This window comes from Crocodylus siamensis, chromosome 7, assembly GCF_052110815.1.
Source record: "Crocodylus siamensis isolate JL-2025a chromosome 7, ASM5211081v1, whole genome shotgun sequence".
In the NCBI taxonomy this organism is placed as follows: Eukaryota; Metazoa; Chordata; order Crocodylia; family Crocodylidae; genus Crocodylus; species Crocodylus siamensis.
Genome location: NC_143401.1, coordinates 40,662,154 through 40,678,942, shown reverse-complemented (window position 1 = coordinate 40,678,942; position 16,789 = coordinate 40,662,154). Strand labels below are relative to the sequence as shown.

At 42.6% G+C, this 16,789-nt stretch overlaps 1 protein-coding gene across 1 annotated transcript; it reads left to right on the top strand.

Annotated features, from left to right (window-relative positions):
- Nucleotides 1-5,195: 5,195 nt before the first annotated feature.
- Nucleotides 5,196-12,870, top strand: ADIRF (adipogenesis regulatory factor). Its single transcript, XM_090058359.1, has 3 exons — nucleotides 5,196-5,318; nucleotides 10,307-10,369; nucleotides 12,512-12,870. The coding sequence occupies exons 1-3, from the start codon at nucleotides 5,258-5,260 to the stop codon at nucleotides 12,616-12,618; spliced, it is 231 nt and encodes a 76-aa protein (XP_089914485.1). The 5' UTR covers nucleotides 5,196-5,257; the 3' UTR covers nucleotides 12,619-12,870.
- Nucleotides 12,871-16,789: the final 3,919 nt, after the last annotated feature.

Below are 16,789 nucleotides of genomic sequence, written 5' to 3'. Positions count from 1 at the left end.
AAGCTCCTTCAGCAAGGTCCCTCTCTCATAGAACCTCTTGTAACTTTTAAGTTAAGAACTGTGCTGGAATAACTTTAAGATAGTACTATAGAGTTAAGAGTTGTGCTTTAGAACTAAGATTGTGGCGTAATATTGTGTCAGTGTAAAATCTAAGTGACTGTGTAAAAGAGGCTTTTTGATAGCGATCATTAGTGTGATCAGGGAAATGGAGATGTCTGGAAAAACCCCTTTAGCTGCTTATTTGAGGCAGGAGAAACCCTGCAGGTTAGAGGGATGGGTAATGAAGAAGGGAAAATGTCCCTGGGAAAAAGGTTGCTTCAAGGGTGAGAATCCTCTGATTGAGGCAGCTTTGAGTTGTGAACAGTATTGCACCACTCTTAAGCCATATAGTAGTGCAAAAGATGCAGCTGCTGCCTGGGCATTGTTTTATGCATGTTTGGAAATGATTGAAATGTTGAAGAAGCAGGAATTGGAACTTGAAAAAGAACAGTTACAACAGCATTTGAAATACCGCGAGATAAGCGGGTGTGATTTTGTAGCAGAAAAGCTTCAACTGGTAACTTTGTCTTCCTGTATATCTCTAAGTAGAGACAAGGCAAGCAAGACTTTAGAGCTGTATAAGAAAGAATTAACACACACAAAAGTGCTGTTAGAAGAAGCCAGAGCTGCAACTTGTTTCCTGGCAGAGGAAAACAAGGCAGCAAAGACAGCAGCAAGCCATCAGAAGTGTGAGGCAGAGATCAGTAAATTGCATGCCCAACTTAGTGCTCATAAGGGAGTGGTAGCAGCTGTAAGGTTGAGAGAGGATTGTGACTTTGAGTCCCCTGGGAAAGTAGAGATACTCCCTAATGCAGTCCCCAAAAGCCCATTCAACCCTGATTGGCCCCACGTGCATAATGTTGCCCCTGTTACCACAAAGGAGGTTAAACACCTAGTTACAGGAGATGATCTTCCCACAACAGAGATAGTCACTGACATAGTGAGATGATCTGCCAGTCAAGCCAAGGCTATTGCCGAGAGACTGGGGCCACTGAACAGAGACACTGTCATTGCATGGCTAGCTTGTATTTGGCAAATGTATCCCTCTGTTGATGGCATAGACTTAACTCAGTTAGCTCAGTTATGTGCCTCTCCTTGTGATGCAGATGCTCTAGACATGGGCATAGGTTCTTGGGAGCAAACTGATCCTGGACCCCGGGAATGGATAAGCGCTCTTAAAATATTACTGCCTGCTTCTTCCCTTAAGAAATTGTATGTACTGGAAGAGCAGAAGCCAGGAGAAGCCTCAGAATCTTACCTGATCCGAAAGAAAATGCTAGCAGCTCTCTCTGATTCATTACCCCAGACAGAAGAGAATAGAGTTATCACTCTCCAGTATCAGGGACCTGAATTAATACAGAGCACCTATGCAGGGTTAAATTCCCAGACAAAAATGACCATAAAGATTGTGGATTTAGAACACATAACCTGGAATGAACTAATGGCAAAAATTAAACAGGCAGGAGATTTGCTGTGAGAGACTGGTGTCTTAAAGAGACAAGCAGGCAAAAATATTACATCAGAGCCTGTGCAGGCTATCACCTTTGCAAATAATGGTCCTCACTCTGCCAGTCACCCTCCCAATTCTAATCCCCCTTTGCCTCACAACCCTGGGCAACAACAACCCAAGGAGTCCCTTAGGAGAATGATTTGGAAAGAGCTAGTGAATTTAGGGGAGGATATGGAAAAATATGATCACCAGCCCATTAGTGTCTTGATTAATGCTTTGTCTCAAGCCATACAGAGAGCAGAGTTAATGCAGGGAGCACCCCCTCAGCCCACTGCCCCAGTACAGAGTGCATCCCATGCACCCGCTCCCTGTCAGTGCCAGACCCCTGCCTCCCTCCTGAGTGGAGTCTCCAGATCAGTAGGGGTGCCTGGTTCTCCTTGGGTCTCCCTAGCTGGTCACAAGACTTCAGTGTGACGTATGGGGGAGACCCACTGTGAGGGCTACAGTGGGGAACCCAGGGATGTTAGCCCAATTGCTAGTGGATACTGGATCTTCTGTAAATATTCTAAGTCCCCAGTGGATCTCTGGAGGGAGACCCACCATGAAACATGTTCAGCTCAGTGGATATGGGGGAGAAATTCAGGAAGCTCCTGTCTGGCAAGGTGTTCCCTTGCAAGTTGACAGATTGAAAGGAAAAGTAGAGTGCTGTGCTCATGAGGGAAATGAGAAGGGAATCCTAGGAGTTCCTTTCCTGTAGGCATTTCAGCAAACTGTAGATCTAGCTAATGGGGTGTTATGAAAGTTAAAAGGAAGACCTGCAGAAGTCTCTGCTGTGCATCGTTGTGCTGCCATAAAGGCACCTACTGCCATCCTAACTTCCGTTAGTGATTCATGGGTACAGGAATTTCCCAGTTTGTGGACTAAACATAAGGTGGAGTGTGGAAAAATAAATGCTGAAGTTTTGATTGAAGGAAAAGATCCCCCTCCTCAAAGGCAGTATAAATACCCAGCTGCAGCAGAGGAAGACATTAAAGATACTATAGACTGTCTCTTAGAACTTGTGCCTATGCAAAGTATTTGCAATTCTCCAGTATGGCCAGTCCTTAAAGCGGACGGGGTCACTTATAGAATGACAATAGATTCCCGTGCCTTAAATACAGCCACCCTGCCGCTGCTCCTGTAGTAGCTAAATACAATGAAATCTTAGCAGCAGTAGCAGCTGGCTCCAAATGGCTCTCTGTAATCGATTTGGCTAATGCTTTCAATGGCTATACCCCTCCATCCTTCATGCTGGTATAAGTTTGCTTTTACTTATAGGGGACAACAATATGCCTTCAGCCGAACTCCCCAAGGTTTCCATTCTTCCCCTAATATTTGTCATGCCCATGTCACTAAAATGTGGAACCGTTTGAGCCCTAAACAACACTCACACGTAACTTCATACATGGATGACGTTTTGATACACACTCCCACTTCAGAAATGAACAAAGAAATCATGAAGGAGGTGCTGATTATAGTACAGGAAACTGGATTTAAGGTGAATAGAGAAAAGGCTTAGTTAGTGCAGTAACAAGCGAAATACCTGGGTGTATGTCTTGGAGAGGATGTCAGGACTCCAGATCAGCAAAGGGTAGAGACTGTAGGAAAGCTGCCTGCTCCCACAGACGCACACTCTTTGGGAGCTCTTTTGGGAACTTTTAACTTCTCCAGAGAGTTCCTTGAAATGTTCTCTGACAAAGCTAAGCTTCTGTAGAAATTATTAAAGAAAAACAGGATTTGGGAATGGGGAGCAAACCAACAAACTTCCCTGGCTACTTTGAAACAAGATTTAGCTTGTGCAGCAAAAGAACACTCTCTGACTCACACCTGGGATGGTCCTTGCTTTATTGTAAATCGAGCCAGTCCCAATGTTTATCAGGTTGAAATCCTGAATGGAAAAGGTAGAAAACCTTGGAGAAAATGGTTTCATTCTTCACAGCCCAAAGAATGGAAGGGTAAACCACCGGACCATCAAGAAATACGGTAAACAGTCTTCTCTATCCTGCTGACCACCCTTCTTGGCTAGCAGGAAGGAACAGCTTTGAGCCACTGGAAAATACACATCGGATAGGTTTGTCAGTGCCTACCCCAATGTTGAGGCAGGAAAAGGCCAGAGAAGTGCTTAACTTGTTATGGCCACCCTCTCGTAGATCAATGCTCCACTTTTACCCTGCAATGTGATCCCAGCTTCTCCCAGTATATACGGGGGGAGTGTGGGAGTTTGTTTTTCTTTTCTCTGTCCCCTCACAGGTCTCCAGACATGAACCCTGACGTCCCATAACTTCACCAAAACATTGCTGTGCATAGGTATCTGGAGTCAGACTCTATTCTGCAAATATAGAAGTTCTTGCTAATAAACTGTCATATGCCACTGAAAATATGGGAAAATGGGAACTCCATTAACCGCATCTTTAAAAATGTTAAGTGAGGAACAGCAGCTAATAAGTAAGGTATTTCCATATAGAAACACAAATAACACAAGCAGCACATTAATAGAATTACCAAGACCCTAGCCCTAATAAATGAGCACACCCCAAAGTAGCAGGCAAATCTGGAGATATGGGAGATATGCACTACGATTTCACTGGCATAATAACGTCAATGAAGAATGTAATGTTGTTGTGCTTCTTTACAAGCAAAGCCTTCCTTGGATAAAGTTACATGAACAAAAAGTGGCTTTGATCATAAAGTTTATTTTGCTCAGGAAACTGGCAGAAGCTGCAACAGCAAGAAAACTTTGCCAGTATGAATTAAGTTAGTTTGTTGGAATGCCCAGGATAGCACATCATTTGTAGCACAGAAAATGTCCTGCCATGAAAGAAACTCAACTATTAAATATAGCACTGTATGTTTCAAAGTAGTTATGACAGAGAAGCAGGTTTTTTGTTGGTTCTCAATTAGATAATCTCTTGATGGGAACACACATCTCCAAGGAACATCTGACATTTACACTGGCCAAAAAGGGGGGAAATGGGCAAGATACTAGTTATAGCAGGGATGGGCAATTATTTCGTGTGGAGGGCCGCTTACTGAGTTTTGGCAAGCCATCAAGGGCCACATGACAGGCAGCCAGGGGCAGGTAAATATTAATTTTCTAAATTTTTAGAGGCCCCATGGACTGGATAGAACCGTCTGGTGGGTCATATCCAGCCCATGGGCTGCATTTTGCCCACCCCTGAGTTATAGAGTGCTACAAACTCAAGTATCATAGGTGAAATAGTTCTTTTGGTGACTTCCAAAGATGCAATTTCAGTACAGCACAAAAAGAAAGAAATGAAATAGAGACAAGAAAAATGGCACCACTGAAATGAACCTAGCCTCCCAATAACTAACACTTGCTTCAGTGGTTTTCCACATCTTTACATCACAGTTTTTTGTTCCACTAGGACAGTTCTTAGTTTTATTTACAAAGATTTATAAATAAAAAGGGATTATAAATGAATAAATTCTGCTGATATAAAATATCTAGGTGGATACACCCTCTCCTTGGGAAAAGTAAATAATATGCATGTTCCCTGCACATTTTCAGCGTTGATTCATTCATTAGGCTCAAATTCTAAGCCCTCCAGCAACTCCACCTATTGAAACAATTTACCCAGTGGGCATTTGGAGGAGCCTGGCACACGAATAAAAACAGCACAGCTTTGATTAGTCCTCTCAAAGTGTAAAACGAATCGCTTTGCTTACTTTTAAACTGAAGAGGATTGCCAGAATATAGCTAAAGCAATCATGTCAAGTAAAGGTTTCCAGGGAATCAAACAACAGGCAGAGGGAGCAGCACAAGATGCTAGTAAGAAACTTTAAATATATGCTTTTATTTTATTTAATGAATTGTTTTAAAGAATGCTAATTTCTGCTTGTAGTCTATAGTTTCAAATGTTACTCCACTAAGGTCAGTAGTGTTACTTCAGATATTCCCTGGTGTAAATCAGAGACAAACAAGATCCTCAAATCTATTTTTCTTAATCTTTAGGTTGGGTTCATCAATTTTATTTTATATAACAGCAAGAATCCATTTACTTTATAGTTGGTATTAGACAACCATTGGTTTATATCACTCAAGACTAAATTTGATTTTTTTAAAAAAAGAACAAAATTTTTTTAGTGCTTATAAGAAAAGCATGGAAGACCTTTCACTATATGAGATTAAGCCTGTCTCATTGAGGTCAGTGGGAGTTTTGCCTTTGACTTCAATGGGAACAGGATCCAATCTATGGGCACTATTTAAACGAACTTGCCTATAATTCTCTATTATGGAGATCATGATCTGGAGAAGATCATATTTAGGACTAAAACTCTGTTCCTGCAGCGAGCTCAGCATGAATGACCTTCTTAACCTTCTCATTGCAGTATTGGGAGGTAGTCTAAGCTCCACGCACACTAACAACATCTCATTCTAAAACTGCATTTTTCAATCACTAGGGGCCTTATCCAAGGAATGACCTTTCATATTTACCAATTCCAAATAATTTAGTGTTTGTTTTAAAAACATTGCTTATATATGTGCAACATAACCTTTTTCACACTCCGTAACAATCTCTAAATGGATCTCTCTTAGGCTAGAAACAGACATCACCAAATGAAGTGGATCAGTGCTGTCCAGATGCATCCTAGAAAAACTGAATCCCTTAATTAGGTGAAAAAACACACTGCCCACTGTCCTGCCTGTTGAAGCTACAAGACAATGGGCAATGTTCTCTTCCAGGGCTTGAAGGGCAGGACTAAATCCTGCACACCCCAGGACTTCCTATGCAGGACTGGGTTCCATAAGCCCTCAAAACACTTGCCTGGCTTTCCCTGCTTACAGAGAGGCACCCCAGGGAATCTTGGGGTGCATCTCTGTAATCATGGAAACCCTGAGTTTCCCTGCTTAGGGAGATACATAGCCCCAGAATCTCCAGGTTGCCTCTGTAAGCAGAAAGCCCTGACTTTTCCCACTTCTGGAGATGCTCTCCAAGATTCCCCAAGGTGCCACTCTGTAAGTGGGTAAAGTCAGGCAGGTGCTCCAGGGCCCTAAGGGGTGCATGAGAATTCCTGGGGGTGCACAGGATTGGCCCACTCAAGCCCACAGAGCATTTGCCTGGAGCAGCCAGAGAGTACAGGTATCTCTGGGTTACCCACACTCTCCCACCACAAAGCAAACAAACACCCATTGCTAGATAGCAGCCTAAATTAATACAGGAGATTCTCACCATTCGTGGGGGGACACGTTCTCATATCCTCACCGAATGGCAAAATCCGCAAATAAGGCACTGCATTCATGAACACAGTGCCCCCAGTGGCTGTGGGGGGTGGATAGGCATGGCTGTGCTGGTGATAGTGGGAGCCTGGTGGTGGCAGCAGGAGCCTGGTGGCAGCAAGTGCAAAGCTCCCAAGAAGCTCTTCAAGTGTATTTAAGATGTGGGTTCAGCATTCACAAATATTTGAAACTGTGAATAGCGACAGTTTCCTGTACCAGCTTTGTCACAGCCACAAATTTTGAGCATTTGTGCTGCAACAGGAGTCATGAATGTCTGCTGGCTTGGCCTTTGTGCTGCTATAATTTTTTTTATAGCAGCACAGTAGCAGTGAAAGATGACATCAATTTCCACTCTCTACGAAACTATAATTTACCTGTGATAAGTGTATTTGAAACCTGGAATAACAGCAATGCTTCCCTGAATGTTAGTGTTTCTTGGTTAAAATGGACTATTTATAATCAATAAAATAGTATGTGTATTTTTCTGTACTAAGAATGACAGATTCTTCTGAATTTAAATAGAAACTATGTACATAAAGTGTATTTCTCATATTGCAATGCCTAATTGCAGTGGTGGCTATATTGCTATTGTGTATGAGAGGGGTTTTTTTCAATCTGAGATGAACATTTTTTGTACAATCTTTGTATGTTTTTATACCTCCTTAAAATATAGACTTTTTAAAATTTATTTATCCTCTGCAGAAGTTTCTGTAGTTTATCATGAGGCTAGATAGATTTTTCAGCCAGTAGAAGATTTTCTGCTGGTAGGAAAGATATCTTGGATATCATTCAGGGCTCCAATGCTACATGCACTTGTACATGTAATTTAAATACATGAGTAATCCCACTGACTTCAGTGGAATTCAACTTGTGCCTAAAATTAAGCATATCTAAATCTCTTCTGCATTGGGATCAAATTTGTAACATACATGCAAACCAGATCAGTTTGATGTCTCCATATTTTACGTTTACATATTTTGAGATCTAGTTTCCAGAGATATTGATTTGGAATATCCCTCCTTGGATATTGTTCCAAATACATTTAAAGATGTGTACAAATTAACATTTTCCCAAGTAATTTAACAACTGAGCTTGTTAACACAATTCATTAACATTATATTAAAACCACTGCTCTTAATATTACTTCTAAGTAATAATAGTGTCTATGCTCTTTTTCTACAATCTGAAAACTGGTTATATAATCTGATGTTGTCCTTTAGAGTATGTCCTTCTTTAGTACTATTGCTTTCATTTTTTCTTCCTCACTCCTCCTAAGGCATGTCTATGTGAACCCTGGAGACATTTACTGCATAGTTGACTAATTAACTGTACAGTAAATATCTCAGTGTCTACACGTGCACCCCTATTAGGCTGGAGTAAACTAATTTACTCTGAAGCAGAATAGTACTTGTACTTACAAATACTATCCTGCTGCGGAGTAAAAAAACTCTGCACGTGTAGACACTGGAGGGGCTGGCTGAGGCATAAGGGTGCTTCAATGAAGGGGCTGACTGCTGGCTAGCCCTGCCCTGAAGCTCTCTTGTGCCCCAGCCATCCCTCCACAGAATGCCAAGCCAGAGGCAGTAGTCCCAGACTGGCAGGCTGATCCCCGGGGCCCCCTGCCAGCCAGGGCTACTCCAACCCAGCTCCACATGCTGTGCATGAATAAACTCTAGAAGTCACTGCTCCAGAGTTAATTGCTCCCAACCACAAGTTCAAACAGCATGCCCAGGAGCAATTAACACCACAGCAATAAGCTCCAAAGCTTATTCATGCGCAGTAAATGTTTTCGATCCAAGCCTTCAAGAGGCCGAGAAGTGATTACTACATGTATACACAGCTCTGTATGAGTTAAATCTAATTTGCTGATGACTTAAAATTAGATTTAGATGCTTCGGTTCTAGTTTTAAATCTCAGGCAAATCTACCCTGACTTTGACTTTTATATATGGATATTCTAAGAAAGTCTTTCTTTTAGGCTCCTCCTATTTATTAGAGGCTTTATTTAGGTGCCCAGTTAAGTTATGGTGCCTTCATGCCATTTTGATAGTCTTGAAAATTCCAATCAGTAAAATGTTCAACCAGTTAAAAACATGAGTCTTCCTGCAAGATTCTTCCATGTGAATAAATCTGTGTTTCATGATACATTAATCAGAGTTTTCCAATGAAATTAACTTGAAAGCAGTGTGGGTCATATACTGGTACAAGGCATTTCCCTCAAGAGATAGAAATTTCTATTGCTGTATATACAGATGTTCGATTCAGAAGAGATTAGGAAGTAAATATAATTTAATCACAATTTTAGATTTTACCCTTAGAGGCTCTTTCCACTGTACTACAATCATTCCTATTACCAAAAGTACTTACCACTTTTTTAAAAGGTACCTCCACAAATATTATGTATTTCCACAGAATTCTTGTCACTAATATGGCAACTTTATTTAGCCAAAAGCACTGAAAGAAAACTGTGTCTTGTAAACTGCTTATAACTCTTATTTTAATCTGCTAGTTACAGGGACATTCCTATACAACTTTCCCATATATTTTTGTTGAATTGTATTTTAACTCCTTTTCCTCTAGAATCTTTGGGGAAAATGCTCCTTTTCATCTCCTGGTTTATCTTTCATTCCATCCTGAAAGGAGGCCCAGAAGCCTTTCAAAGCCATTTTGCCCCAGATGGTAACAAGTCAGATATTAAAAACACCTTCAAAAGAATAAATTAAAACACATAAATAAAAATAATACTGCAGTTAGCAATGTGCAGCTACACTGCAAAATTCCAACATGCTGCTAATCATATCATTTTATCATTTTGTCTTCTTATTAGTAACATGCTCTGTGTTTTATAAAATTAATTTCATAGCAAAGTATAGTGACAGTGGGTCAGTATACTTTGTGGTGTACAGTTGAGTCACATAGTATTTAACTTACACGAATTCAGCTATACGCACTCGGCTGCTGGGGCTGACTGCTGGGTGCTGGCTGGGGCATGGCACGTAGTGCGGCGCCACGTGATAGTGCCTGCATGAACCTGCATAGCTGGGGGGCGACAGTTCGCTCATGCTCAGCTGGCTGCCCTGGCAGGACGACACAGAGGAGGATGAGAGGGGCGAGAAGTGCAGCAGGAAGGGCGATTTCAACTATATGCGATTTTTGCCTTACGTGCTGACTTCAGCGTAAGATATAACTCCACTGTATACAGTATACAGTGGTGCCTCCTGATACTGGGGGGGCACCAGTGGCCAATTGCTGACTGGATCCCCCAGTGGCCAATCACCACCGCTGGCATAAGTGCCAGCAGCAAAATCTGGAAGTGTCGCCGGCAGTTCTCTCAGCTCCCCCACAATCTCAGGGGGGGCACTGACCATCGCCCCCCAATCCCCAGCTGGCGAGGGCCAATCTCGGGGGGGGCACATGCCCCCCTGTACCCACCCTATGCATTGTCTATGCATAGCAGTTAATGGAGGTGAAGGGAAAGGAATGTAGGAAAGCATAAAGCTTGAACAACTAAGTAAAATACAATGTCTTCTCTAACCACAGCAAATGCACTGGGCCAAGCTGCACAAGATGCGGTGAATCAAGCTACCAACGCAAGTCAAAAAGGTATAAGCATGTCTTTTCAATATGGGCAATACTCAGAATAAAAGGAAAACAAGGAAAGGACATAAGCATTTAATGAAAAATAGTACAATGAACTTAAGGTTAGGTTCTAACGTTCTTCCTTCATTTTTATTTGGTACTTTCTTAGGCAAGACTCCCATTAACTTAGTGAGAGGCAAGAATTTCATTATTTGCTCCTTAGTGACTGTATGCAGTAAAAGCTTTTCTATCCAGCACCCATGGGGAATGGGGGGTGCTGGATAACAAAATATGCCAGTTAACTGAGAGGCCTGAACAGGTGTCTTTGCCTGTTTGGGCTGCTGCCTCTCCCGCTGCATCCAGGGCATTGCTGCCCCTCCCGCCACATCACCACCCCTCCCATGGGCCCCAAGGGACAGGGAGGCGGGCCCCACACAGGTTGTTTTGCCCCAGACCATGGGGGCTTGGTGAAACTGGAAATGCCATGGTGGGTACTTCCGGTTTCAGTTTTACCTTACAAGCTGGCATGCCCGTTAATACAGCATGCTGGCTTGTAAGGTGCCAGATAATGCAACTTTTACTGTATGTATGTTTGCTGGTAGACCAAGTCAGATCAAGTGACCTTTTTTTCATGGCTTACACATTTCATATTGTGCCCAGGGTTCATCACCAATCACAGTGATACAATCCAAATGTTGCCCCTTCTTTCTTAGAGGGTAAGCAAGCAGGCAAAGCATCTTGATTTCTCCAGCTCTGAGGGCAGGAGTCCATAATAATGCTAACCCTGGCTTCATCACATGGAGCTCAAGGTGCCTGCTAAGTCGGCAATGTTGTTAATTATTAAATGGCAGTAGAACTAGTGTGAAGAGTATAAGTAGTTTCCTTCTGGTGACAAGAACTGCCAACCTTGACAAAGAAAGAAGTAAAATGCACCGAACGTTAAATAGATTGTATGAATAAAGGAAGAATTAGGATTGTCAGGGTCTAAAAGGTCAACTGAAAATCTCAAGCTAATAGATCTCTTGGGCAGGCAAATTCCCACTGGGGGTTGGGACACCATAGAGAGAATGTGGTAAAACTGTCAAAATATGACCACTACTGGGACAACAGCAAAAACAGTTAGTAAAAGGAGGAAAGAAAAAGACAACCCTCTTGCTGCTGCTGCTGCTAAATCTCTGCCTGCCAAAACACCCCCCCCACACACACTGCTTACACTGTACTTCACTTAATGGCAGGAAGCCAGTTGTTTTTGTTCCTGCACTTCTCACAGCATAAGCTGATTGCATGCTGAAAGTGGTAATTCACTACACATACACTTGCTGGGTAAGAGGAAGAAGCTTACTGCACTTATCAGCACCATTACCCTCTCCATCAGCGCCTAACATACACCCATCAGTCATCACAATCAGCCACCAGACACTGCCACACTATTTATCCCACCAACCTACACCATAGCTAACAACACCCAATCCCAGAACCCATAAGCACCCAGCAGGCACCTCCGCCCAGCAGTTCCTAGCCTCTCTCTCGTCACCAGGCCCCAGTTTAAATTGCAGGCCCAGCTCACAGTTCCTTGCGGCAGCTTCTTTAATCTTGGAGTTCCCTCCATGAATCCCCCAACCCCACCACTGCTGATTGGCAGAGGGGCCTCATTCACTCTGCTGCTTGCCATTTGCTTCTGAGGGCTGAGAGGCAAAAACTGTGGTTTAAAATATGCCACAGTTTTTGCCTCCCATCCAGTCAGCAGCAAGCAGAGCATATTTAAAACCACAGTCTTCACCTTCCGGCCATCAGGAGCAAGTGGCGAGTGGTATGGCTTACTGGGCCCCTCTGTCAATAAGTGATAGGGGGGGCACATATACAACTACAGGATTAAAGGAGATGCCATGCCATGAGCTGGGCCTGCAATTTGAGCCAGCCTCTACTCATCACTCACCAGCATCACTTTTAAACACCAATAAGCACCAAAGGGAAGACTTTTTTCATTAATATAAGCTGCTGGTGCATGGTATGAAGTAGTAAACATGAGCACAAGGATATACTGAATAATATATAGTTAGGTATAACAAACATGGGGATACAGTCTTTCACCTTCCCTTTCCGTAGTAACTATGTGTACTTGGATATATAGACACAGCATTTATGTGAGCTTCTTCCCTTTTTCAGCTATGGATCACATTTGCAAGACAGCTCAAGATGGTGTGGAGAAAGCAACTGATCAAGCAACTGAAGCAATGTCTGCCTTTGGAAAAAAAAGTTCATTTAAGAAATGATGTAATATAAGCAAAAGAGATCAGCTATTGTAAAACCCATGTTTGCCCTACTGTTCAAAGTTTGTGTTGAAAAATGAAAATTATTTGAGATTATGGATAATTTAAACTGTTTAAACTTAATTAAAAAACATCATGCAGAATGCCTCACCCTAACATTTAAAAATAATCCTGTGTATTATATTCATAATCTCTTATTCAATAGGGATCATGAAAGTCCTAATATGACTTAAGGATTTGTCTCCTTCTTATGGCAGTGTAAAACTTGTTACTTTGTAAATTGAATAAAAATAGTAATTCTTATAACTGATCAAACTACTAATATTTGTGTCAATACATAGCACAGCAAAACAGTCCCACTATGAAATTCATCTTCACTCCCCAGAAAAATAAATTTATTACATTTAAAGTCAACTGTTCATTTATTCTAATATTTTTCATATAATGGAATAAAGGATAAGAAAAAACACATGATTTTTTTTCCAAAATTTTCTGTAAGCACGGAAATTAATTATGCAAAGCACTAAGTATGACCAACGTGTAGCATTCAAGCCACAAATGGCATGGGCAGCCTCTGTGTTTGGCTCTTGGTAGACTGGGAAGTGGACAGAAGGCAGAAAACAGAGCAGCCAATCGGGCTGGGGAAGGGGATTGGAGTGGTACACCTGCCAAGAAGGTTAGCCCCCAGTGCTTTACACATCAAACGATCTCCAACTATTTCACAGATATCTCTGGCCATGGCCCAAAGTCCACTGAGGCCAATAATCCCTGTGTGAAGTAGCTAACTGCTGCATCCATTCTACTGTTAGATAAATTAAGACACAAGGGACATGCCCCCAAGGAGTGAGTGGTGCTGCCCAGGTTGCGTCAGCCAATCACTGAGCCTGGCACCACTCGCAGGGGATGGGGCCTGTCTGCTGCAGCCTAGCCCTGTCTGCTGCAACTGGTGTTGCTGTGCACTGAACCCAACCATGCCAGCTGAGCCTGGTGCCACTCACAGGGGATGGGACATGGTAGTGCCACTCACTGAGGATGGGGTTGGGCTCAGTGCTTGGCTGGCGTGGTCCAGGCAGCACTGCTAGCAGGGGATGGGGGCATGCCAGCCGAGCACCAAACCCATCTGTGTCCCCTGTGAGTGGTGATGGGCTTGGCGCTCAGCTGATGTGCCCTCATCCCCTGTGAGTGGTGCTTACTGGGCTGCTCCAGCTGAGCACCTGAGCCTGCTCCAGCTGAGCACCTGAGCTCAGTGCTACTCACAGGATATGGGGCTGGGCTCAGCACTCAGCAGTGTTGCTTGCAGGGGATGTGTGAGTGTCAGCCAAGCCTGTCCCTGTCCCCTGGAAGTGGTGCTGTGGCACATGTCCCCCCTCCCAGGTGCCTGACCCACAGTGAGGGCATGCAGGGGCTGGTATAAATTGACCCCATATTTCTGATCCAAAAAATTAGGTCAACTTATACACCAGATCTATGAAATTCCTAACTTTTCGGATCAGAATAATGGGGTCGACTTATACACTGTGACAAACTATACATCATGAAATACAGTAATTCACTCTGCCATAGGAGTACTGCCTGACACAAATACTATCCTACGGCGCAGTTATTTACCCCACTGCAATGCATGTGTGGACAGTGACTGGGGCTGGCTGGGGCCTGAGGATGCTATAGTGCAGGGGCTACCTGTCAGCTAGTCTCACACTATAGCAACCTCATGTCCCAGCCAGTCCCTCCATAGCACATTGAACCAGGTCAAAGCAGCTCCAGGTTGGCAGACTGACCTCTGGGGCCACCTGCCAGCCAGGGCTGCGCCTCCTCAGCTCAACATGCTGTGCCTAGGAGCAATAAACCCGGGTATGAACAGTGCTGGCATTTTTTCAGGTGCATTAATTACACATGTAGATCTGCCCAATGAGAGCAGGGTTAGACTCCTTATCTTGAGATGAACTTACAATAACAACTTTGAAAATATGTATGAACAATCAGTTCCAGTGTCACGATGTCAGAAAGACTTAAAACCCTCCTGCCTTCAACCTCTTCTAATTTCTAAGGAACTTCCTCCAGAAAAGCCTGACTAAACATGCTTAAGGCTAACTATGCTTGGTTTTTCAGACCATGATGGAAGTCAATTTGAGAGCTTTGGGCTCCCCTCCAAGCTAACTTCACCCACCCAAGGTACAAATGGTCTTGACTGCAGCCAAGTTCCTGACAGCTAGGAACTGTCAGCTTCAGAATCTCATTCATTCTCAAAAATTGATCAGGACGGTGCAAAAGAAAGTAACATTCCCAGCTGCACAAACCAAAAGCTTAAAGAATCTTACAAACCAGAACTATTACCCTGAACTGAACCTAGAAAGATAATGAAAACTAGTACAGTCTGTGGAGCACAAGTGTAATATGCTGTCAGCATGAAATTTTGTTTACTAAGTGGACATCTGCATTATGCATGAACTGAAGTTTTTGAGTAGTGTTCAAGGACAACCCCAAGTACAGTTCTTGGCAGTAATCCAATGTGGAAGTTACATAGGTACTGGTGTCTAGGACAGTGTTGATTGCCAAGAGAAAAAAAGAATAATCTTATTTGTTACACATTGCTGGTTGCTGGACAAACAGATATGGTCTGGAATCAAACAGGATCCCTAACTAGTATCCTTTTAAAATAAGAAGGTAATGACACTCTCCTAATCAGAGGGACTACACAAGCACTCTTACCTTTCCGTGGTGTGTTTCTTTCAACACACTATCCAGATTCAATTAGGCAGCTCTCAATCAAACTCTAACTGTAACTACAGGAAAAGCTGAGGACCTTTGTACACACTACAAAATTGGCCTTTAAAGCAGCTTAAATGCCCTTTTGCACCACATTAATGGAGTTGCTGCTTAGATTGTCAGCGGCATATTGCACTTTAATGGCACTGATGTTTATACTGTCAGCAGTGTCTTGTGCTTTAAATTACTTTCAAAAACCCACCGCTTCAACTTAGAATTAAACCAAAGTAAACCCCCATGGCATGTACAAGCAGCCTGAGTGACCAAAGCAGTTGTGTGTGATGAAACAACATCTAGCTGTTGGCTTGTCAAACTAGATGCTTTGCAGTCTCCCCCAGGAACACAATGAATAGGATGCATGATTAAATGAGTCTGTCATACAGGGTTTATGTCTATTAGTAGTTATTAACAGAATCTCAGGAGAGCCACTCACCACTGAAACCTGTGGGAAGCTGTTATTTTCAGTCTATATGAGGACTACATCCACTAAAGAGGCCTGCATAGGGAACCTGTGTATGATACATGGTCTATGAATAAAGAGAGAGTGAAATACCTTGCACAGAGCAAGCCGTTACAATGTCACCTGTCACTTCAAGCTTCAAAGCCCAAATATTTACCCAAGGGCAAGTACATAGAGAAACCACTACACTGCTGTACTCTCAGTTACTGGGCAACACTCACTAATGCTTAATTATTTAGCACTTTCTGTGGTTACTTCCCTGATGTTAAAAGCTCCATAGAATTCAGACTCTTTCACAGTCCTCACGCCTTCCCTCCTGGAGCCAGGAACGGTTCTATGTTCCAGTACTTATTCACATAGAATTACCAACATGCACGTGATTTCTGGAGTTACGTTTGCAAAGGTTAAAACAGATGTATTCCATTGTGGTAAAGTTAATAATCTTAAAAAGTCCTGCTCTGTTCTGATTAAAGATATGGCTTTCCTGTTTACTGTACAGTTTTGAATATTTTTAGCTGATTCCTATCTAGATGACTATTCTCAGTCATCCAGTTCTCCCCATGTATCATATGGGAAGACTATTTAACTCAGGACTGTGGATTCAACTACATAATAAGCCTACAAATTAGGTTCTGTTATGGCTTGGTAGTATCAGAATTTGCCTTACAGAAGCCTTCCCCTACAGCCTGCATCAGAAACTCTAAAGTAAAATCAGACCCGTAACGTCAAGTTAAAGAATATTGGAAGTGAGTTTTGTCAACTTATTTAAGTATTTAAGCCCATAATATTGTCTAATTAGTCCTCCCAAATGGATTATATTGGTAAGAAATTATTAAGAGCTACACAGGGTGCCGCTTTTTATGTAAACTTATATTTTACAGTTATTTTTAAATTGCATTGCTCACTCCAGTCACAGTAATATTTTTTTCTTCTAATTTCTGCTTTCAG